Source organism: Apaloderma vittatum, unplaced genomic scaffold (genome assembly GCF_000703405.1).
Source record: "Apaloderma vittatum isolate BGI_N311 unplaced genomic scaffold, ASM70340v1 scaffold10682, whole genome shotgun sequence".
In the NCBI taxonomy this organism is placed as follows: domain Eukaryota; kingdom Metazoa; phylum Chordata; class Aves; order Trogoniformes; family Trogonidae; genus Apaloderma; species Apaloderma vittatum.
The window spans coordinates 13,848-38,696 of NW_009703127.1; the positions used below are offsets into that span (position 1 = coordinate 13,848).

Genomic DNA, 24,849 nt, shown 5'->3' on the forward strand with positions numbered 1-24,849 from the left:
CGATAGTCATTCTTAGCCTTAGTGACTCTCAGCCTTTAAAGATGAAGATTTTTCAGTGTTGTCCTTGGGGTTTCCTTCACTTCTTTCATAATATTCTTAGACATTACTGGCAAGTACAGTTAAGTCGTTGTTGCATTTTGCCTCAGGGTGCATGAAACAGTGGCTCTGTGCATGGAAGTTACACCAAAAAGAAAATAAAATTTTGCTAGATCTGTGCTATTCTTGTTTAGATGGAAGGGACAGAGCGAAACCTTTACCAAAGTACAGCTGCTTGTGTTACTGTGATGGAATATTTTATTTACTGCTCTTCCAATAAAAAAAAATGTAAAAAACGTGATATATTCCATCTGGCATGATATAATCTATGTGACTGGAGACAAGACTATTGACTTGGAGTGCAGCTGCAAGGTTATAATCAAGTATAAGCAAGTGTTTTTCTGCAAATGAGGTTCTTCTTAGCTGTTTAAGAACAAGGAGATGGTTTGTCGTACTCACTTCTCCCCATAGTCTTCCTTTATGCAAGAGGAAACAGATTTCCTGGGGTTATTTAATTGTTCAAGGATTGATGCTTCAGGCTGGTGAGCTCCACTGATGTACGTTCTGAAGTTCTGACCCTTGACACTCTGTGAATAAGTGTAGCACTCACTAAATAAGTATAAGATCATCCTTCAACTGTCAAGTTTAGATTTCAGGTATGCATAGTTATATCCTAATTCTGAAAATGCGGATGTTGTTGTGAAGCATGAAGGATCTGTCTGCTCAGAGCTCACCCTAGGACCAGAATCTTTTAAGAGGATCAGTCAGTCCATCTCTCTAAACAGCAAAATATATTTCGGCAAAATCCTATCTTTCTGTCTCTTTTAGAGGATTAGGTATTTATTGAGGTTTACGAAAAGGCATCATTAGAGCTGAATGACCATTAAGTTTTTAAAATAACACCTGTAGACTATTTAATATATGTTTTCTTCGTTTACATATGCGGTGTCTCATTAAAAAAACTGAGGGGGAATTTCCTTGTGTATAAACATTGGCATCATATATATATCTGCATGTTTCTGAAATATCTAATTGGGAAAAAAAGTTTTCAAGAAAAAGTCTCTTACAGAAGGTAAAATTCCGCTTCAGTCACTAGGATGACATGCTTTTTTTCAGTTGTATACTGAGGTCTCAAGAGATACTGTATTTGTGAAATTGATATTAATTAGAAATTAGGACAATTTGGTAGGCTTAGCCTTGATTAAATTCTCCAGAAAAGCTCAGATAGCTCTAATGCAGAGAGAAGAGCCTAAAACTGCTTTTTATTCCTTCTGCACTCAGTAGCAAAGCAACTTCTCTATGAAAGTTCTAGTTTTTAATAATTTGGGGCTCTCAAATTTCTTTTCATGTCACTATTGATATGAGTATTCAAGCACAGTCTGATACCAGTGCACGCAACTTCATTTAAAGTCAGCAAGAGGAGGTGATTTGGCGTAGAGTCTGACAGTCTCTGAGATTACAGTGGGGGAAATAATTTGAAAGAGAGTGTAGTGGCTCCTGTTCGCTGCTTCTGTAATGAAATCCTACGTTCCAGTGCACAGTATGTTTTTGTTGAAAGCATGCAACGCCTTCCAAGAAGGCCTGACGGTGAAAGATTGTGCATTTCCTGACAGCCGTGACAAAACGATTCCAGCTGTTCTTGAGAGGCACCCAATGCTGTGCTGAAAATTGCTGTTTTGTACATCTTCTTTAGGATTTAAATGCGGTGATGTTTATTTTGCAGTATTGCTTAACTGGTTAAACAGTTGCTAGCACAACATGCAGTTTTGATAATGTTGACTTTGTTTATAATCTTTTAAGGTTGTGCTGGTGAGATGGAACGAACCATTCCAGAAATTAGCAACCTGCGATGCAGATGGAGGAATATTTGTTTGGATACAATATGAAGGCAGATGGTCTGTGGAGCTTGTGAATGATCGTGGGGCACAGGTTGGTATGCATGTTTTCTCTGCAGTAGGGAGCGGTCACATCCTGAGAGGCAAAGTGGAGACAATCAGTGGTGCTTTATACACTTTTGAAAAGCACAGGAAAAAATGAAACATGTATTTATTGAAGGGAATATGCAAGAGTTGTCACAAAGACACTTTGTAAGGACAGTTGCTTTATCCAATAGCCGTAACATCAGAGCTACAACTGGGTTAACAGCTGCCTTGTGTAGCTCTGCGCAGTGCTACCTTTTATTAAAACAACAAAGAATTCCTACATGGCTTATACGTCTGTTTTCTTGTCTTTGATATGTTAAGGTAAGCGATTTTACATGGAGCCATGATGGAACTCAAGCACTTATCTCCTATAGAGATGGATTTGTGCTGGTTGGATCAGTCAGCGGACAAAGACACTGGTCTTCAGAAATAAACTTGGAGAGTCAGATCACCTGTGGCATATGGACTCCAGATGACCAACAGGTAATCGGACTTAGAGAGGTATTTAGTGTGTTGCATTGATGTGCTATAGAGTACACCTCTTAAAAAGTTGTCAAGTAAAATGATCACTTCTAGAACAGTTTCCCTCAAAACTGGTACTCCCACAGATAATGAAAGTTTAATTCATCCAGTCATTCTCATCAGGCAAATATTATAATGTACCAAGTTACCTATCGTCATTTTTCAGCCCTATTCACATGCAGTCTTATTCAAAGTTAGTTGAGACAGGAATCTTTAATTGCACCCCTAATTTGTTGTAACAGCTATCTTGAAAATGCATTTGGGCAGAGATACAGCCTAGACTAGTAAACATCTGACTGGTCTTCTCTGTATAAAGCTGTCCTGTCTGCACTTGCCACACAAGCAGTTCCAGTGGTTATGCTTGCCTTCACGTGAACAAGTGAGTCCAATTGTTGGAGTGTCAGAGAGACCTTTCAGCCTTATGCAAACAACATAGTTTAAAAGAAGACCATTTTTCCAACCCTTGAATCCAAAACTTGAGGACCATTGAAAAAAGCCGATTAAAAAATTCTTCTTTACTATTTTTCTAATGAAGCATATGATATTGCTCAAATCACCATTTATAGAGGGGCTTGATCTAGCCCATTGGTTTCATTTGCAGAATTTACAATGGCCTTTTGCCATTTGCTCTTAAGCTTACTGGAATGGGCTTTCCTTCCACATGCTTGCTGTCATTATGGTTAATGTGTGTATAATATAGTACTGAAAATAATTACTGGAATAGAACAGTGCAAAGAGAAATTGTTATGATCACAACTGGATTATTTTCCTTCCTTCATTTTACACCATCATGAAAAGGTGAAGGTACAAGACTCAAGGTACTACTGCCTTTAGTTTAGAATACTATACAACCATCCAAGATTGACTTATTTTGGGAATTGCTAGTGGAACATAATAGCAGTAATAATATGCATTTTAGCAACATCATCTAATAATTTTTGCATCCTCTGCAAAGAAAAATGAATTGTTTATCGCAACACTGCTTTTTAAAGCCAGTGAGTCTAACTGCCTCTCTTTGAATCTGAGGAAATGTAAATCTTGACAATAAATTATTTACTTTAGCTCAAGAGGAAAAGACAAGCAACATGAATAGGAGGGACAGCAAAGATCTAATAGCTCTCAGTCCTATATTTTAAACATGAGGCTACCCAGTTTGTGTGATACTCAGTTGTTGCTGCTGTATGTGGAAATATCTTTGCTTGAGGTGACTGACTGCCTTTAGTTCAATTTAGCCAATACATTTGTACTTTCTAATCTGAATGCTCTGTAAGTGGTTATTCCAGGAAGCAAACAATTGTTCAGTGTCCAGGTAAGTCCATTCAAACATAATGGCCAATTCCGACTGTGTGAAAATCACTTGTTTGAGTTACAGACTTTGTTGCTGACAAACTCACTGAAATAGAGACCAAAACCAGCCACAAGCTTGATGTTGCTCTGCGTAGTTGTCCTAACTATGGTGTTTGCATGTTAAGTGATGATGAATCTTTGTACTGTTCTGTGGAGTTGGTGGAAAGAAGCAGTCTTCTAAAATATATTTAGATGTGTTTCCCTCTGTAAGCACGAGGAAATACTATTCACTGAGATACTAGGCAAGAGACTATGCTCAGTTCAAAGTAAAAATAGCAAATTGGAGGGGAAGGACATAGCATATATTACGTACAAATAAATACATACAGAAATGGATACCTTACAAGCTTATCTCCTTATCTGATTTCTCTCCTGATATGCATCTGTGCAAATGAGAACAGAATATTATTCTGGTCTCGAGTAGCTTCAACATCTTCCCTATTGCCTAATGTGATCTACTTGTCAGTACAGTGAGTGAAAGATAAATGTCACCATTTAAATTTATATTTTCGTAGTATTCTTTCTGTCACCCCTCCAGCACCCTGAAGATTGCTAGTGAAACTATTCCTGGAAAATGTTAGAGTCTGTGTCCCATGACTTTTAACACAATTAACTTGAAAAGTTAAATTTCCAAGAAGAAAGTATTGTTCAGTATCAGTTTTATATTGTGTATCAAAAAATTTGCTCAATATAATCTGTCTCTTCACCTCACTTTTCAGTTCACTTAACTCTCTCCCTCATCCCTCTACTTCATGCATCCTCCTCTTGAAGGCTCATTTTCCATTTTTTCTCCTACATCTCTATTTAACACCGGTAGACTCCTCACCACAGCTCTGTGGCAGCTCTACAAGAGGAGGATAATTTTCTAGCACCCTCTTTCTGTTGGAGGAAAAAAATGGTTGGAGCTGCAGTATTGCCAGCGATCATGTAGGCATAGTGCTTAGGGATATGATTTAGTCCAGGACTTGTCAGTGTTATGTTAATGGTTGTACTCAATGATGTTACAGGTCTTTTCTAATCTAGGCAATTCTGTGATTCTATATCTTTCAACTCATCTGGAATATGCTTCGCCCTCATAAAGTTATGGCCTGATTTTGTTAATACTGTATGCAACTGTTCTGCATTTTCTTTTAGGAAGAAAGTGATATCGTTCTTCTTGTGGCTTTGTTGTTTTTCAAGATATCTTGAGCTCTTCTTGTCTGTTGGGGACAAACTTACTGTGAGTCACAGGACAGCTGATACAATCTGGCAAATACACACCACAGGAAGACTGTACAGGACTGGGTCCTCTGTATCTCAAGTAGAGTGCTGCACTTGGGTTAAACTCAGATGGATGCGATCACTCAGGAGTGTGACCTTCCTTTCAGTGTTTTGAAATATTTTTTTTTCAGGGCTGCAAGAGGCTATAGTAGAGCCTACTTCCTCAAGGTTGTGTGGAGTATTTTTCTGATGAGAAGTCTCACCTAGGATCATGTAGGGATGAAAAGCATATTTGAAATTAAGTAAATTTGAAATATCAGAGAATGTTGTATCCTGTCTTGAGATACAGAAGTCTTGTGCCACGCTTGCTTGCAGGAGTAGATTGAATGACTTTGCAAGTGAGAAGAACTTCTTCTGTCTAGCTGAAGAGTTTATTTATAATTATAGAAACAATATGAACAAATAATCAAGGACTTTTCCTAAGCCTACAAGTCATGTAAAATATGGTTTTAGTGTTTCATTTCCCTTCCGGCGTACTTGATCAGCTCCTAGTGACGTTTTTCTATCAACTTCTGCTGTACTTGGGCCATCCCCTTCCTCTCTTTCTCCTAGATTGTACCTGTTAAAGAGGCTTCTCTCTGTTCATGATGAAGGAAGGCAGTGTCATAGAACTGGGTGAGAATTACAAGGAGAGCTGATTATCCTCTTGTTTATAGCAATATAGTGTAACTCCCTGGGTTTCACTGGGGTTGCTTCTGTGGCTGTTCCTGTGAGTGAGAAGGGAATTGGAAGGAAATCACTTTCTAATAGGGGGAAGCCTTGATGAAAATCAATGAATATATTTTAATTCCTGAATATCCCAAAAGGTGCTGTGAATCTGTGTTTGTTTCCTTTACCTCAGCTAATGTATTAGACTTTTACTGATAGCTGTTAAGAACCCATTTCTGGTTCCCCAAGTCCTCTTTCCTGTTCTAAGCTTTTATTTGTAGAAATTCAGGGACTGGCCAGGATTCTCTTTGACCAGGATATGACAGACTACAGGTACATGTGAATTTTGCCTCCTTCTGTTTGCTTAAAAAATACATATCAAGCAGTTAGCTAATATAATTTGCATCTGGCTGGGTACAACATTAACTATCTTATGTGGTCCCATCGCAGTGCAACATGCATTAGAACATGTAAATACAGGCTCTGAGTTTCAGCCTGTTCTGTGTCTAATTATACAAACTTGGTGGAAGAGAAAAGCAGTACCGCATTAGGAGCAGATACCATGTGCATCGCAGGGTCTTATGAGACACGGAAGAAACCACTGAGACTGGTAACAGATGAAACCACGTTGTGTCAAACACCGGATGCAGGAGGTCTCTATGTTGTTTTTTTCTGTAAATCTTTTGTAACCACAGTAGCTGTGCAGGAAAGCAGTTTCTACACTGTTAATCACTCCTGCTCCCTGCGCTCTCCGTCCCTACTCCCATGGCAACCACAGATGCTTCTGCATCTCCTTTCCCTGACAGGTACAAGGCAAGGGCAGCACCCTGCCTGCCTCATCCTGCCTGCAGCACTCCAGGGTGGAGCCTGGGACCCAGAAAGGAGCTTCATGTGAAGGAGGGGATGCCTGCTACTTCCTGGGTCCAGCAGGGCAGTCAAGTGGGATCTGTGTGCCAGTACAGCACTGGGTGCCTTACACATCCCTGATGGGATCAGTGCCGTGCTGTGCCAGGCGGCTGCCGTCAGCCAGGAGCTACGGCACAATTCTCACCAGGAGGTAGGAGCTAATGAATCAGAAATGCTGTGAAATGGTTACTGGTGGCACCAGGCATTTCATGAGCTTGCCTCTCAGGCTTCCTGGTTTTGCTCTGGCTTCAGTCTCTGTCACAAGTTTTGACTAATAGATCCATTATAGTAGAATCTGCTTTTGGATCCCTCTGTTTTCGTCTGTGGACTGTGATTTGCAGTTGCTGCCACTTTGTCAGGGAAGTAGTTGTTCTGAACAGTTCCTAAACTGAAAGTAGGGTTAGTAGCCTTACCTAGCTTCCAGAATATGACTTGAAAATAAGGAATTTATAAGTGTTTAAAAATGTTGCATCTGTTTGGGCCATGATGTCATCTTCTCACCTACATCTTCTTTTGCTTGCTGTTTCAGAACAGAAGGACTCTGTGCTTCCATTCACTCTGCTGTTTTGGTTTTAATCAGGTGCTATACCACATGCCTGATTCAGGCAGTCCTTGCTGTAGTGATAGTCACACTGATCAAGTTTAATTATGCATTTACCTTAATTATTATGAATGAAGGGAAGGAAGGAAAAAACCCTACAGCCTGTAAAATTTGAAAGTGTAAGCAATGATTTTGGTCTTTTTAAACAGGTCTTTATTAGAATACTTCTTGTCTCTTTTAAGGATCTTTACAGGTTCCTGTGAAGGATCCTTTAAAATGTCAGGGAACATACATATTTTTTTGTTTTAACATTATAAAAATGCATCTTTTCCCCCACCAGTTCTGGTTGCAGAGACTGTCAGATGGCCTTATATTTATGTTTATGATAAGTAAGGCCACTCAGAATTGCACTGCAAGAAACAGTCTTTGAGGAATGACTGAAAGACTTCTTTTTGTCGATGGATGAATTACTCAGATTACTGGGGAAAATTTTTGCTGGAGGCTTTTTATAGCGTTGAAGAAGTGTCATTAATTAACTAGGCAGTTTATTCAAGCCACAGGACTGCAGAAAACGCTTAAATCACATATAAGGATTTTAACGTTGCATGCTGCATAATTGAGCAGTACCATTAAAATGCAAAAAGAGGACAGAGAAAGGAGACTTCAGTTGTCTTTGAAGATAAATCCACTTGTTATATAAAGCAAACAGATAAACAAAATGCACCACAGTGTAACTGGCTTTAATATTTTGGACTCTTTTTAGAAGCATTTCAAACATTGTTGGCAGACTTGCTATTAAAATGAATGATTTCTGCTTGCTTATGCTAAGGGTTCAGTGAATGTTTACTATCTATTGCATGCTTTTATAGACAAAATATGTGGGGTTATTATATATACATAAATGTTTAAATGTTTTTGTGGAGACTTTGTATTCTTGTTATATATATCTGTACTTTCTGGAAGCCTGTAACACTTTGGTTTTGTTCTTTTTTTGGTGGTTTGATTTTTATGATGCCACATAATAGTGACAGAGTTTGTGTGAAAGAGTAATGTGGATTTTAAGTGCTAGTTAACCTTTCTTTCTGCTATCTCCTCTTATTGTGTTGTTTCAAAGTTGCATTATGCAGCTATTTCTGAAACAATAGATTTATTTTTTCCTTTTTTTTCTGTTCTCTACGTATAGTTTCAGTAGTATTGTCTTTCCTTTGCCTTTTTGTCTCAAGCAGGTTTTCATGCATAGTTCTGCTGAGAAAAGAAGGAAGGAAAGGAGTTAAATAGCTTGGTGCACTGTGCCTTTTTAAAGTTGTTCTCTCCTTTTCTCACAAGCAATAAGCAGCTACAATGCAGATTTCAGTACTCAGATGAGGACTTTATAGGCTTTGCCTTGAGTTTTAGGGAGGGCAGACCACAAGAATGTTCTCCTTGGAGCCTCTAGAGTTCATCTGCAGCTTTAGGAGTTGCAGCATCTCTCTGTGGGTTTATTCCAGACAAGATTTTTCCTGCCAGAAACCCTGGCCAATACTGCACAGTTCTTGAGCGGTTAATTGAAGGAGCGGAGCAAAAAGGTGATGCTTAAATGTACTTTCTTCTTCCCATTCACTTCATCTGTGCCTTGCCTAATCTTTCCCTTGATGCTCTTCATCCAGCCTGTAGTGGCAAGACACTGAGAGAGATGACGAGATGATGGCATTTATTCTAGTCATGAGGGCAGTAACATGGGGGATTTTTATGGGCTGACTGCAGTATGGCTTGTGTTTTCTCAGTAGCTCCTGCAATGTTTCATGTCAACACCATTTCTGATGAGTCTTGTGAAGAAATTTTTCCCTTAATGACTCTGTCTGAAAGGAGTAATATAACTGTTTTAATGTTCTACTCATCCTTGTAAACAGGGTGTTTGATATTTGTTACTGCAAAAAGTGAATAGTTGATACATCCTCTTGGATGCACAGCGTACTAGGATGTACAGATCACCCTCAACAGTGTGTGTTGTAACTCTTTGCCTTGATCTGGCATGACACTCAGATAGGTCACAATATTCTTATTTTAGTTTACCAGCATCTGGGATTTGTCAAGCTCCGCACATTCTACCGTGTCTTCTCCTCCCTCCAGAAAGGAAGGATGTCAACAGCAGCGACAAACCAGAGATGGAGGGAGAGCTGAAGACTCATTGTGCTATTTGGTTAATGCGTCCACTTAACATTTTTATACCCAGTGCTGTTTTACATTTTTGGAACATCAGTGTTTGAGTCAGGAAACTAAAGACAAGTGTTAAGTAGAAATACGGCCAGTTTCTATGTGGAAAGTGTCAGAAAGAAAGAAGTTGTTTGCCTCTCCTCTCACCTTGCTGGCACTTGTACAGAAAGATTTGCTCATTTAGTCTGAAGTCTTTAGTTCTTTGGGATGGGGAGTACTTGTTTGAAACTGTGTTTGTGAAAAGCACTGTGTTATGCTTCAGCTGTAGGGGCAAATAGTGAGAACAAAGATTTGCAATGCACCTGTGCAAAGTACCAGCACCTACTTACGCTACTTTTTAGGCAGTTCAGCGAAAAAATGGCTCCACCTCCAGGATCCTGCTCTGTTTCCAAGGAGAAGTGATACGTAAGGTAGTAAAATAGCTTTCTGTTCAGTTTTTGAGTTGGTCAGGAGAGGCCATATGAGTGGAAGTCTTTCTTAACGGAGGAAAAACTCTCCGAACTGTGAAGGTTTTACAGCTGTTTTCAGAAACAGTCTGTGTTACTCCATTGCCAGCACCACTTGGCTGAGAACACCTGGGCCCCAGGACCCCTTTGTTTCATCCATAACTTTGTGGTCTTTTTGGTTCAAAAGAAATGTAGCTGCCAGAGTGGTCAATCTGAACTTTATTATCACTAGGACTTAATCCATCTAATTTTCTGGAAGTTAGTAAGAAGACCAGGACCCAAATGGGGTCTTGAACTTGGGTCAGACGCATTCAAGCCAGTGAAAAGTCTGAAACTGTGCTGCAGGGAAGGAGTGACAATCTGGAGGTGGAGATTTGTGGGTTTCTCCACTAGCTCTTGTCTGAGAAAGCAAGGCCACGTGTCATAGTAAATTAGAGATGAAAGGTGATGTTTTCAGAAAGTGATATGGCATGGTCTTTCTATTGATTTGATAAAAGAGATAGTATGACAATGGAAAATGGGAACAGTATCTCTTCATTCTCTAAAGCCTTTCCCATCAGTGTTTTATCCTGCATGGATTCAACCTGAGCTCTTGCTCTTTATCCAGGAACCAGTTTCTTGTCAGCGTTGAGACATTGAGGGATTGTTGATGACTGCATCAACTGAAAAGGGATTAGTCCTTCCCTGCTTTCCTTGCTTTTAGGAGAACAGTCATTGTTCTCCAGTGCCTTATTTCAGGAACAGCTTGTTACTCAGACTATCTCCATGTTGCTTCAGTTGTGCTTGAGCTCACCCGTTCTATGTATTTCCTGACCGTGCTGAGTTACACCTCTCTGCCAGCACCTGAGACCTAGAAGTAGAATGCAGAAGTTGAGTGACTGGCTTCCATTAGCATATAGCTTAACACTTCCTAATTTTGTGTTATGAAAATCACAGTCCTTGGACTTTGCTTCTAAACTGCTTTGTATTGCATTTTCACTGGTCGAGAGTGCAATCCTTGTTGCTAAGTAATACCATTTTCAATTAGGAAAAAAATCCAAACCACAAAACCCCAGCAGAAACTCTCAGACTTTAAAAACTCTGAAGGAAAGTCTAGCTTTAGCAGTCAACATGTCTTCCAGGAAATAACTAAAACTTGGCTTGGGAACAATGGAGGAGACTGCCAAGTCTATCAGTTGACTTCTTTGCCTGATTGAGTGACTGTTTGTAAAACTAATTGCATTTTCCCACCTAACAGTACCAAATAATCGGTTTTGCTGCTATGTATGATTTGATATATGTGGAGAATATGTGTGCACTTCCCTGTCAGAGTTTAGTGAGAAAACAGAAAATGGTGCTGCTTGAAGAGCTTTCCAGAGTATTTCTGCTGTCAGAGCTCAGTGGTCCAGGCTCAGAATCCTTACTGTGTTAAAACTACAGAAGTTCTGTAGAAGTGTTCCAGCTGCTGGCTTTCTATTCATTTTGCTTAGTACTTCAGATGTGGTTTGAAACCTGACACAAATTTAAAAAATACCACAACTCTTTTCCATGTCTAAAGTAAACTGAGGCATATTAAGTCAGTAAACATTGTACAGAAGGGCAACTCTTTTCACTTAAGAATCTAATTGTTATAGGATGCGTTCTTGAAAAATGCCTCAAGAGTTAGGAAAGAATATAGAAGTGTGTATACCTGGAAATAGACAAGTCATAATTAGTCCAGCTATAATTAGAGGGGCATGTGAGATTCAGTCTTTCTATGAATTGTCACAGTGCTTTCAAATGACATTATCTTAGCTTGGATGATTGCTTCCATCCCGCCATGTCCAGAGTAGCTGCATAGCTGGAGATCCTGGTTTTGAGACTACTTACATTTCTGACTCCTGAAATAGTGTACAAGGCTGTGTCTCATCTACAGTCATTCAGCTGTGTTATACTATTTTAGAGAGAAATAAAGCCAATGCAGTTTGAATCCCCACATATTAATATTTCAGTATTTATTAAATGGATCTGTCACCAAGATCTGCAGTGCATTTACTTTGTCTTCTCATCTGGCGGTTTAGTAATGGTTATCTAGACCCAATGGACTTCGTAAGAGAGAGAAGGAACAAGCCTGACAGTAGGTAACTAAGCCAGTTCGCTTTTGAAAGTGTCAGTGATCTTAAATGAGAATTTCACTGTTGTGTATATATGCAGTTAGCTGGATGATCATGTGATTATCTGTATGTGGGGCTGGTAACTCCTCATATCCAAAGGAAACAGAAACTATTCTCATTTTTTTCAGACATAAAGACAGTCAAAGGAAACCTAGTTCTTCTCCCCTGAGCTTGTGTGTGAATTGTGGTGATGTCTCTTTTTGTGTCAGTTCAAGAAATTATTTTACAGCAGCTGAATTTTTAATGGAAATAAAAAGTGTTTTCAGTGGGAAAACAGCTGCCTCCCCCTCTCTGGTACTCTCTATTTTCTCTACGTTTTGAGGTAAAAAGAAAGAAAACCAAAAATATCACACTGAGAGAAAACAAACTTTCACTTTTTAATGTATCCTAAGAGGCCGCTGCTGCACTGCCTCCTGCTTTGTGATGGAGAAACAATAAACAAGAAGAGCACAAGGAATGCAAAAAAGCTGATACCACAACTAAATTAACTGCAAAATGTTGTAACTCAGCAAGACTGGCATTTTTGTGTTAAGCTAATTAATTAAAATGCATAAAGGCAGTAATTTTTCAAGTATTTCCTATATTACTAAACCTACCAGCACAAATAGAAGGTCAATCTGTCATTTTGTATATATTAATCGGTTTATAGTTCAATTAATTTTGGATCGGCGAGATAGATTTATCTCTCTTAATATGAAGGCATTATGTGACAACTGTGAAGGCTGTTCCTATCATAAATACTTATGTTTGTCCAGATGGCTAAATCAGGGCAAACAGAACTAGTTCAGCTTCCTTGAACTACTCAGCATCTTCTGACAATTCATACGCGGTTGGCCTTATTAGCGTTGTTGCAGAATGTACTTTCTGAGGTACAGTGCTGACTTTTTCCTTTGTGGCGAGATGGGGGAGGAAGCCAAAGGAAAAAGCGTGAAGACAGGCCTAAACTTTGAAAAGGGGAATGTCAGGGAATCGGCATTGCATGAGGTGACTGCAAATGCAGCAGTACCAGGGTAAACTGTTGGTGGCCTCATTCATACAGCAAGAGGTGTGCCAAACAGAAAAGGAACCAGAAAGGCAAAGAGTAAAACAAAATGCTGAAAGAGCAAGGTTTGCAAAGAGGGTAGGTGGAAGAAGAATCCTCCAGACTTTGGAAACACAGCCCTGGAGAATGTTAAAAACTAAAAGCGTAGAGTTTTGGAAGATTGTTCGTGGTTTATTTGGTCACATGATGCTGGTGAGATTTCTGCCCTGGGCTACTACGTCACTGTTGAGACACTCCTCACTAAGTACAAGGAAATTAAAAAGGGGCCATGAAACATGTTATTTTGAAATGCAACAAGCCCTTCTGTCCAACTGGTATATCCAAAGATTATGAAGGATCTTGAATATGAGCTAACTTATCTGCTAGCAGAAATAATCACATCTCTGTCCTAAGTCTTGAAGGGCAGTACTGTTTTCCTGCAATAGATTTAGAAAAGGGTTTAGGAACATTACAGAAATATGTGAATAAGGTTTTCATCTGCACCTTGCAACTGATTAAAGCAAAAATTGAACATGGAATTACAGGACACCTGTAGACTTGTCTGAAAATACCTAGGTCAGATATTTTTTCCAGAGGGAGATCATGACTCACTAGTCTCCTAGAAGTCATTGCATGTGTCGTTAAAAGTGATGGCTAGAAAAAAAAGCCAAAATGGTGTATTTAGTTCTGGAAAAGTCAAGGCGTTCCAATGCTCCCCTTTGGATTTCCTGACAGAAATACCTGCATGTGAGCTGTGGTGGGGTGGGAATATATCCTCTACATGAATGATTAGACAGGTGTAGAAACCCCAGCAAATTATAACAATACATATTTTACTTACTGTGGTTGGATAGATTCGAAGTGCAGGGAGAAGAATTGGCCACAAAGGGGAAGATTAAGTAGTCAATTTGCATTATAAAAGTGGGGGTAGTGGGTTTGCCTTTATATCACCCCATGTTTTACATTATTTTTTATTTTAAAATACTGCTGTTTAAAATATTTACTGTTGTCTGATAGCAACATTTACAGGCTACGTACTTAGGGCTGTAGAAGGCTTGAGAATCTCATGCCCAGTAGATCTCAGTTGTTGGACTTGTCCAGCAGGCATCTTCTAGGACTTATCTAACCCTTTGCCTTTCTAATGTGATCAACTGCTTCCACTTCCTGGAAAAACTTTGTGCGATCACTTTGTCCTTCTAGCTGCCACCTATCCTATGGAAAGTGGACGAGATATAACTTGAGAAATTGCTAAGTGAAATTACTGGCAACTTAGCTACAGTTTAGGAAAGATTAAAGCGCATAAGATTTCATGACAGATGATGTTAATTTTCAGAACATTTCAGTGTGTCCAGGAATTTAAATGCAATCTGCTAATGCACCTTGCATAGTCCTACAAGGCAAGTTCTGTCTTTCTGTGAAAATGTTGTGTTTTAAGTAATCAAATTATGCCAGCATGGAGCTTACCGGATTAATTTTCAGTGCTGTTTTAATTAGCGGAGTCTGTTGTTTTGCTTTGTTGTCAGATGTACATTATTTGTAAAAAGTCAGAGAAGTTCTTTTTAAAAATCCTGGGTGAACAGGAGTAAAGGAGATGATAGATGTTCCTTTTTCAACCTTCTAGGATCATGATACTGGAATCTCCCACTTGAAAAATGTTGTCCTGAAGTAGCCTTCAGTGAATTTATATTTCTTCCAGTAGCTATAGCAAGTCCAGCTTCTTATACTTCAGCTTGAGCTTCAGTCAAAGGTTCAGTCATTGCCCTGATGCAGAATTATAGCCCATGTTCTGAAAATGTATCGATCAGATTTCCTGGGAGTTTTGTTTAACTAGCAACATTAGAAGCCTTCAGTGTTAGTACTAATTGTCATGAAGGGAGCATCTTATTTTATCAATATCTTTTTGTAACAGTATTGACTGTTCAGTTTGTACAGCCAAAACCCTAGACTGGAAATAACTCCATCTGTTACTCCTCATATATATGTTAAGTCATTGAATACGTTGTTGCTGGGATTGGATTATCCTTGTTTATTGTAGAAGTCAAAGTGACTGTAGTTCTGGGAAGCTTCTTTGATGAGGACAGCCAAAGATGCGGGAATGGACAGTGACTTCACAGATTTAAGTCTATAAATCATAACAATTTAATTTTCCCATCTACTGCATATAATCAGATATGACGTGGTGGTAAGATCTTCCCCCCTCCTACTGGGCTGATATATTCAAATTAACCTAAATTTTGAGCATTCTTACTGTTGGTGAGTTTAGGTTACTTACTTTAAACCAAGTTAAATAGCAGTAAAATGTATTTTTGTGCAAAAGTAACATTGCTGTTAGTAAATTACAGTTCTCTGATGAAGTAGTGAGCCTCCTGAGCTGGACCTTCAGTGCACCAGGTCTTTGCTCATCCCATTGCAGCCCTGTTGATCTTGGTGCTACCAAACCATTTTCTGCTAGTACTGTGTCTGGCCCACGCGAATCACAGCATCACAACAATCTTACAGGAATAGCAACAGTTCTGCACAACAGATCCACACGTAGCAAAGTCACTGAACAGGTTCAGGTTGTTCCTCTTGGACTGAATTTTTTGGCTTCTTGCTTATTATGATATTCATCTCCTCGCGACATGAATCCTTCAGAGCAGAATACCCCATCTTGTCATTTAGGCATTGGTATATTTCAGACTGCTAACGGATGAATCTTGGGGATCTTGGGCATTTAAGGGGACTGCAGTCTTGAATGATAGCTTCATGGATAATAGCTTAACAGCTATTCTGAGTTGAAAAAACTTTAGATGTAAAATCTTTTAATTTACCAAAACTAGCTTGTGAAACTCATCACTAGTTATCGTAGAAGTTAAGAGGGCAGCAAATTTCAGAGAAGGGTGTTTTTTGGGTATTCGGTTTTGTTATAGTAAAGAGGAATCACCCCAAGCTTGGGTTTCATGGAGAGCCCAGACACTTGTGCTTCAGGGCAGAACCCAGCTTTCAGCCCTTGGTAAGCTTAGAAAACTGCGTGTGAATTATCCCCATGCTGTTTATCACGGTTTTCCCTTCAAAGAATACACCATCAGGGCACCATTGGGGACTGCTCTGCATTTCCATGACCGTTAATCAGCAACAACTTCACTCTACTGTAGGGTTCATTATGTCTGATATCTTTTTTAAAGAAATCTTGTGTTTATGTTATGTAAGTTACACTTCGAATGTATTGGGTGATTTTAGGTATTTCAATATCAGAATATGCATAATTCTAAAAATGCAAGTGATAGTGTGTGCAAAAACAGTTGAAATAACGAACAGTATGAAAGGAGATGAGACGAGAAAAACAGGAGGCCAAGGAACCACTTCAGAATAAGTATTTGAGATTCTTTAAAAATTATGATTATTATAATTTAACTTTTATAGTCAAGGCTTAACAAACCATTATAACTTGTTTGTTACCTTTCCAATGTTCCCTCAGACCTCCTAGATCTGCAAATGCCTGAAAAATACGACTTTAGGCAGCTAAGATGCAACCTTTTAATTTCTCTATTGGATTCTTCAGACCTACCCTGTGGTTCAACCTTTTTTCTGAAGGTCAAGAGAGTTTCATTCGTCTGATATAAGTAGCTTGAGTGTGGCATTTATAACTTGAGTAATGTTATTGATGATAACACCATTAGACATTTTTACAGCACTCAGCAGGAGTTCAGCCAGCAGGACTTTAAGCCTGATAAATGCTTTCATCTTAAAACTTGTATTGCTACAATAACCCTGAAACGTAAAGCTGCTCCTTGAAACCTATAGCCTGGCTAAAGAGATGAAAAGTGCCCTTTGACATTTTGAAGTTGCTAAAGAGCTTTCTCAGGTTTCAGTGCAAGAATTAAGATGCCCACACGATTGGAAATTACTGGAGGACTTAGTTAAAATTGCTAAGTCATTTAAATTACTAATTTTAATTACTAATTCATTTTAAATTAATGAATTTGGAGCAGTGCTACTTGAAAGGATTAGATTTAGATTAGCATGAGACTGAACTCTGAATGATGAGTCCCAACATTTTGTTCCTACCCAGCTGTAAAGTATTTCGACAGGATTTTAGGAGGCAGAGCTCTTATGCTGCTATTTTCAGAAAAAAATAAAGGATTTCACCTCCTCTGTCTGAATATTATGTGATAGCAGCAACAGTCTTGGCTAATGCATTTATCATTTTGTGGATTTATTAATCCTTATTTCCTGATTTTTTTATAAAATATGTAAATGTGCAGGATCTTAACTTCCAGTCAGTCTGACTTCAGTTAGTGTGCGTTGGCTACAGAGTCGTGTAGGGGGAAGAAAAATACTTGCGTTACCCATTTTGTATTTGAAATGATGGGTAGAAGCTCTTCTTCATCTCTTCCTGAATATGTAACATATTGCCTTCATCTTAGGTTATAATACTCTACTTCCTGTTGACTGCTCATATTGCTCTTTGCCTCAGTTTTTGGAAGACGTTCTCCCGCGTTCTTGCAGCTCATCAACTGAATAATCTGTCCTCCTCTATTCAGCTTTCTATTTCTCAAAAGCCGTTTGAAATCTCTGCTCAGACCTCACTTTTTTACCTGTGCCTTTTGATCTTGTAATGACTGATGCATACCTCCGTTTCTGCCACCAGTATTAGAAGTTTCTGTACAATTCAAGAATACTGCAAAATCTGTGGTAGCCCTCCTGCCAACTCGCTTTAGTTGTAACAGTGTCCAAGTTCAAATAAAGTGTAGTGATTCATATTAAAGCGAACAAAATGCACCCCACTGTGAAGCACTACTTACAGGTTTAGGCACTTACCTCTAGACCCTGCTGCTTTAACTTCATTCTTTATATACATCTTTGGTTGTGGTGGCCTATTGTGACACTATTTCACATCCCTGACTCCTTTGCTTTCAATTAGTTGCCAGCGTAGGTAGTTAATTGCAAGATGTGTTTGAAGGAGGGGCAAGTGACCAACATTTGGTGGGACTGAGGGCTGTTCTGTTGTGTTCAGGTACTGTTTGGCACTGCTGATGGACAGGTTATCGTCATGGACTGCCATGGCCGAATGCTGGCCCACGTGCTCCTTCACGAGTCAGATGGCATCCTCAGCATGTCCTGGAACTACCCCAGCTTCCTGGTGGAGGACAGCAGCGAGAGCGACACCGACTCCGACGACTATTCCCCACCACAAGGTACTGTTGTGTGCACACCCTTCTGTTTCAGCTTTGCACGCGTTCACAAAGACGCCTTGAATGCCAGGGAGTTGTGCTGTACTAGAACAGAAGGATGGACACGGTTTCAAAACAGTAGAGGCTGAAAGATGGTGTGTTCCTGTGGAGGTAGCACGGGAGATGGAGCAGAGAGCTGGGGAGAGCGTGTTTGTCCCCAGCTCTGCCACCAGCCTTGCTGTGTGGCTTGCTGTGGGTCACACCTCATCTGTGCTGCCCTGTCTCCATTTGCGCAGATGAGATAACGACACAAAGTTCAGAGTTTTTAATGAGGGTGAGTGAAAAGCACTAGATAGGGGAATATCACTGGTAAGCAGATGTGGGACATTGCAGCAGTCCATATGGAGGTAGAATGTGTTATATAAATTCAAGTGAAAAGACACCAGTACTAGACATAACGAAGTGTACTACATCTTAATTTTTATATCTGTTTCACAGGATTTCTGTAATACTCATCATTATAGCCCTATCCTTGATAGTCCTGACATAAAGAGCTCAATAAATTCTGTAGAAGGGTTGGAAATGAAAATGTTTCCTGCAACTACACAGGTTAGAAGAAGGGTGACTGGAGCCATCTGGAATTACTAATTGCTATGCTTCAGAGCATATTGCCAGTTTGAGCATCAGGAAGAAATCCTTCCCTCCCCTTAAGTGTAAATATAATCTCATTGGGTGAAATGTTTTGGTTTTAAACTTTTTGAAAATTGAAGACCTAGAAGGCATAGGTTTTCATGCACAGTCAGCTCCATTCTTCTTATACAAGTAAAATTAACACTTTTTCTTGTTACTGGTGTTGATTAGTCTATAAGAACTAGTTAAGCCATTTCAGTGTTCCACTGTATAAAGTCTGAACTAAATTACGACTAAATATAACAGTCACTACAATGAAAAATCTGAATGCATACTAGCTAGAAATAATTCTGAATTTTCATCTCACTTGTGAACCACTGAATTGAGGACTCTTGCAGTTTTAAATCCTATTTGATTTCAGTCCAAACCTCAACCTTTTCCAGAATCATGTGTATAAATGACAGTATAGTACTGTGTATATAGACAATATAGAATCATGTGTATGTATGGCAGTATATTTAACAAATAATGATAGAAGATAATGCCTGGTAAAATGCTAGCATCTTTTAAAACTGAGTTTTGTTTTGGCTGGCTTTCATGCCTCATTTTTGGTATTTGGTGAGACTTCGTACCTTAGAAGAAAAGAAACAAACTTCAAATTTCTTAGCAAGCTTCTAAAGCAAGTCAGACAACAACATTAAATTGGTTTTTCATTGTTTTTTAAAAATACTGAGGTTCCAGCTGAAAGATGGTGAAGTTGCAGAGTACACAGATGAGAATTTAAATCATCCAAATGCACTAGCTTTTTCTGAGTCAGTTGGGGTGGGTGGACTTGTTACAAGCCTATTTTAATGATTACCCAAACATGACGTGTTTTCTTTAGAGCAGATGCAGCAGAAACCTCTCAAAGGTGACAAACCTTTGACTCACACAGCTGTGTAGGAAGGACTGGAAGTTTGATGGCTTTCTCTTACTAAATTATATACACACAAAGATGCTAATTACTAGACATCTTTTTCCAAAAATGCTTTCTGATCATAGTTTTTTACACGTTCAGGAAGCAGTACCACTCTTAACAGGCTCTACCTTTTTTGTGAGCTGAAAAGATGCTGGCTGGGCCTTGAGAGGCACTTTATCAGGGGCCAGTGTCATCTCCTGACAGAAACTGTAAACAAAATGTTACACAGCAAATGCTACAGACTGTGGTTAGCAGTCATGAAGTATTTGAACAAGGGAATTTCAGTGAATGCTGTAAAACTAGCCCAGAGGAGCAGACTTTGCAGAAGGGTTTTTTAAATCCAGATATTTCTCTTGGGCTCACTCGTTTGCGGGCATTGGATCCTGTTATGAAGGATGGCAGGTGACTTTTCATGCTGCTGACTAGCTCTTAACCATTAGAGCACAGTAGTCTGAAAGGTCAGTATTTTCTCATAGAAGTTCTTATAAGGGCTCTTGACTTCAGAAGGAGCAGTCGGCACTTGCCCAGGCAGACAGTGTATCTAACAAACAGTTTTTAATATGTTTACATTATTAAACTTGTTTTCAACTTGCGTCCCAAGGAAGCCTTCCAAAGCACTGATTTTTCAATTTGTGGACACTTCGGGGAGTTGGCAGTGGAGAAGCATGGAAAACCACCTCTGTATCACATAATAGTATATGCAAAAATAGTTTTGGATATACTGCAGTAAAAATTCACGAAGTAAAAACATCAGGGTTTCACAAAAGTGGACAAGCTAACTAGCTAAACCTGCTTTACTTTTGCCCACAGACATTGCAGGAATAAGCAGGAAAAGTTTGAGGCTTGGAACCACTCCTGGTGGCAGTAGGCTGAAGTACAATGTGTTTCACCCTGGGTGTAATTACTTCTGGTTGTTTGCCTCTTGCTCACTCCAGAGCCTTTTTTTGCAGATGGACCAGCTGCGTACCCAGTCCCGGTGCAGAACACCAAGCCGCTACTCACTGTCAGCTTCACGTCAGGAGACATCAGTTTAATGAACAATTATGATGACTTGTCACCTACTATCATCCGCTCAGGGTTGAAAGGTACAAAAAGAAGCCGTTTTGCCCTCTTCCTGTGCTCTGTTTTTCTTTTCTCTCTTTTTGAATGAAGTGTGTACAGGTTGTGTTTTTGTGGTGGCCTCTCCTCGCCCAGAAGTGCTCGGGCACTGTTATTGCCTCTTCCAGCAGTGACACCTGCAGGTGGCAGAGCAGGGTTTGGCTGATAGAGAGTTTGTTTTGGAAAAAATGTGTCCGTTTTGGAGATGGTGTTTTTAAGGCAGTTTTTGTAGAGCAAGTGTTCTGTTTGCTGTATTTCATCTGAATGTGCTAATATGTGAATGCCTCTGCTACATAACACTTCCTTTGCATTTAAAAGGTGTCCTCCCATGCTTTTTGTAACTAGCTATGAAGCACAGTGCTCCTTTGACTCTCACAAATATTGAAAACTTGCTGGAATTCTTAATTGTCAAGAAAGAGATTATTCTGAGAGAATAAAAATTCCATTGATTATATCTTGCTAAGTGATGTGTTTGAATGTTTGTACAATCAGTATTCCATGTAAAATCTTTCATTTACACTGATTTTTTACTGTTCTTAGCTATCGAACAAGTCCTTTACTTCGCCAGCACTCAGAACAATTTACAATGCTTTGCCTGCAGAAACATTTTAATTCACACACAGCACATAAGCACATACTTGAATGTAGGTTACATGGATTCTTTTTCATCTCCATGGGTAAAATAGTTTTATATTAGATGAAAAAAAAGCTAAGCTGTTGGAGCAGACTCTTAGCTGTTCTCTAACAGTAGGATATTTTCAGTGAAACATTGCCCTAACACCAGCCCAAATAGTTTTGGGGAAATTCATTATGTAGGGTAGTTTTGGGACGTAAAAAAATCACCTTTGACGTTTCTTTTGCACTTCTGCTTCCATCTGTGCCAACACATCAAGTACATGGTTGGTAAAATGCACCATCATGAGGGAGCCCTATGATCCAGAAAACTCCTTCAGCCAAAAGGACACCTAAAGTCTGAGAAACTGAAACAGATTTAGAGAAGGTCTTGTGATACCAGCCAACGGGTCTGCCTGGCACCTCTACAGTATTGTAGTAGGGCAGGGAGTAGTCTTGCGTTGTCATCTAGTCTAACTTTCGGTTAGAAATAGTAGCAGAAACAAACTCTGTCTTACTCTCTGTTTAGAGTTGTAGGTCTCTGTCTTCCTGAGGATATCTGTCCTGTTTCTCTTTCCTCGTTGACTTTCAGTGATGGAAGAAAGATCCCATAACTACATCACCTACTCTAACAAAATATTAATATGCAAGCTAGAGTGGAAATATTTTTATGAATTGTAAACTGGCCTACATTGTTTTCATCAGCAGATAAAGAATGCGCAGCATCTTGCTGGATTTTAAGTGTGTGTGACTCAGAGAAAGGTGACTGGGATATCACTCTTTTGAAGCATTGTACAGTGGAAAGTGTTTTACATATAGTTTTATATAGATGTACACATTTGCTGTATATCCTTAAAATGTTTTCTTTATCAAGTGTCTGTAATTTTACTGGTTTTTATTGCATGCAAGAATGTGCAAAACCACTCAGCTCAGGGTCTCCATCCTCTTCAGTCACTTAGTATTCTGCTGAGAGTGGATGGTTTTCAGTATTGTCTGCAAGTCTTAATTCATATGGTTTTGTTTCAGATCTCAAAGTATTGCTTTGTGGTTTCTACAGCCGATGTCCTTGCCTTTATGGACTGTTGTAGGGTATTCAATGCATTCTTGAAGCAGGCAACTATAAAATTATTTCAAGCAATAGCAAATATTTTTTTCATTCTACTAGCTTGCATAGCTGTCATTTTACTGAGAATATTTATATTAAATTGATACAGAAGAACTTTTGCTGTTGGATGAAAATTTGATTACTCAAATACAAGTTCTTCTTTTTGTCCAACTTGAACACTCCTGGAAGTTTTGTCACTTCCAGTGAAGGTTCTGAAATGTTCGGTTGCATCCTCTCTTTTGTTAGGCTTTTTAACTTGGTGATTCTCAGTGCACTGCTACCCACAGAACTGTTGAACTACATCTACTGAATGTACTGGTTAGGTATAACTACTGCCTGCAGAGCTATTGCACATGTTAGAGTGCTCTTTATTCCAGATTTGCTGATGTAAATGCCTATAGTGGCTGACAGATGGTTTTGAGGGATAGCTCTGATCCACTGATTCACTTGCAGATCGTTACCCTAGATGAAACCTCCGTCTGATTTTTAATCTCTGTGATTTCACTGAAACCTAGTTATCAGTTGAGCTATTTTGCGTGAAGCTTCGATAGTAATTGAAGACCCTGTTGTCAGCGCAAGTGTGTTGTAGAGCCACACTGTCCTGGGATGCTGCAGCTCACATCCACCCTGTCGTTGCTTTTGCAGCAGCCTAATTGTAGGGGTTGTTTGAGAGAGATTGAAAACTGCTGGACACAGCTATTACTCTTCTTCCCTGGGGTTTGACTGAAAGTTTTACCTGAAGGTGTATCCAAAGGAGCCTGTTTTTTCACTTTGGTAGTTGTGTAGTTAAACGAGCTACCAAGTGTGGAGTTAATCAACTTGCCTCATTGACTTCTAAGCCACCTATCCTTATACTCTCTGAGAAAAATGAATTAAATCCAATTGTAGATTACTTAGAAGGCTAAAGACTGAGAGAAAAAAAGAGGCATACAATACCTAGCTGGGGAAAAATTATGTTGAGGAACGTGCATCTTGCCTTTGATATGTACAGAAGCATAATTCCCATGAGAAATATCAGAAAGTTGAGATAATACAAAACCATTTTAAATTGCACATAAAAGTCCCCGAAAATGACAAGTTGACAACCTGAAACAGTTTTGAGATCCTTCCTGCCAACTCTCATTTCTCTCCTGCTTCTTCATTTGAAGACAGCTTCTCGCCCACGAACGTCTTCAAAAGGTTCTTGGCAGATTGGGCATCCCAGAGCACAAAAGTTTTTTCTTCACCTTTACTTCATCTTTGCACAAAATAGCTGCCTTTCACCTCTAGTTTAAGAGTAAAAAGGTTTGAAGACTAGCTCAGTATTCCTTACATGTGTAAATCTGCCACTGAAACACAAGCAAAAACACAAAATACTGTTTTAGTGCTGCTTTTGATGTGTGACAAAGAGCTGGAGGATATAAGGGTTTGAAATTAGCATCCCCAAATTAAAATGTGGTTGTTCCTCATCGTGAGGTGCCTGTAGGAGAAGTAACAGATATGTATATTCGTACCCATGTATATGAAAGACTAAGCAATCCTCGTCTGCTTCTGGAAAACTGCTGCTAGACAGATCAGTAGATTTTCACAAGTCAGGTCTCAAAAAACCCCGTGATGTCATGGAAGCCAAATGTATTTATGAACAAAATTCCAAAAGTCTGTCTTATTTGCTGTTACACCAAACTAAAACTATAGTTCGAGTTATGATAAAAGTTATATTCGCAGCCAGTAAGAACATGAGGCATTGCCAGATATGATACTTTTCTGCACTGTAGGCCTTTTCAGACAAATACTCTCCAATGCTCTCTTAGTGAGATTTTTATCTGTGTATTAACTGGATTCCACTTACTTATTCCAGAGATGTACATAGGATATTCTACATCAGTTTTAACATATCTAATAAATTATTGTCCTTAGTTACTTAGGAGCAACCACTGATTCCATTCTAGACTCACCATAGAGAGAGAAAAAATTAATGTTTTCTACACTTTTTTTGCAATTTGCAAAATAAGAACATCATTCTGGGAAGTGCATATGTGGCATATTTGTTACAATTTCAGTGAAAGGATCTAGGTTTCTAAGTACTTAAGTAACTTTTGAGAGTATGATTTAGCTGTTAAAGTCACTTTGCAGCATCTGGAAATGCTGTTCCTACCAACCCTAACCAGTGATTATTGCAAACCATCTTTCACAGAATCACAGAACGAAAGATCGTCTAGTGCAACCCCTCTGCCAGAGCAGGATCCCCTAGGGCAGGTCACACAGAACGTGTCCAGGTGGGTTTTGAAAGTCTCCAGAGACAGAGACTCCACAACCTCCCTGGGCAGCCTGTGCCAGTGC

The 24,849-nt window shown here is 39.3% G+C and overlaps 1 protein-coding gene across 1 annotated transcript in view; it reads left to right on the forward strand.

Annotated features, from left to right (window-relative positions):
- Window positions 1-1,836: 1,836 nt before the first annotated feature.
- Window positions 1,837-24,849, forward strand: part of TULP4 (tubby like protein 4) — a gene marked incomplete at both ends in the record, with an annotated part of 40,356 nt that continues 17,343 nt past the window's right edge. The window contains 4 exons of the mRNA XM_009864518.1: window positions 1,837-1,965; window positions 2,280-2,441; window positions 17,971-18,151; window positions 20,666-20,800. Coding sequence (XP_009862820.1) covers window positions 1,837-1,965; window positions 2,280-2,441; window positions 17,971-18,151; window positions 20,666-20,800 — 607 coding nt within the window. The remainder of the gene's footprint in view (window positions 1,966-2,279; window positions 2,442-17,970; window positions 18,152-20,665; window positions 20,801-24,849) is intronic.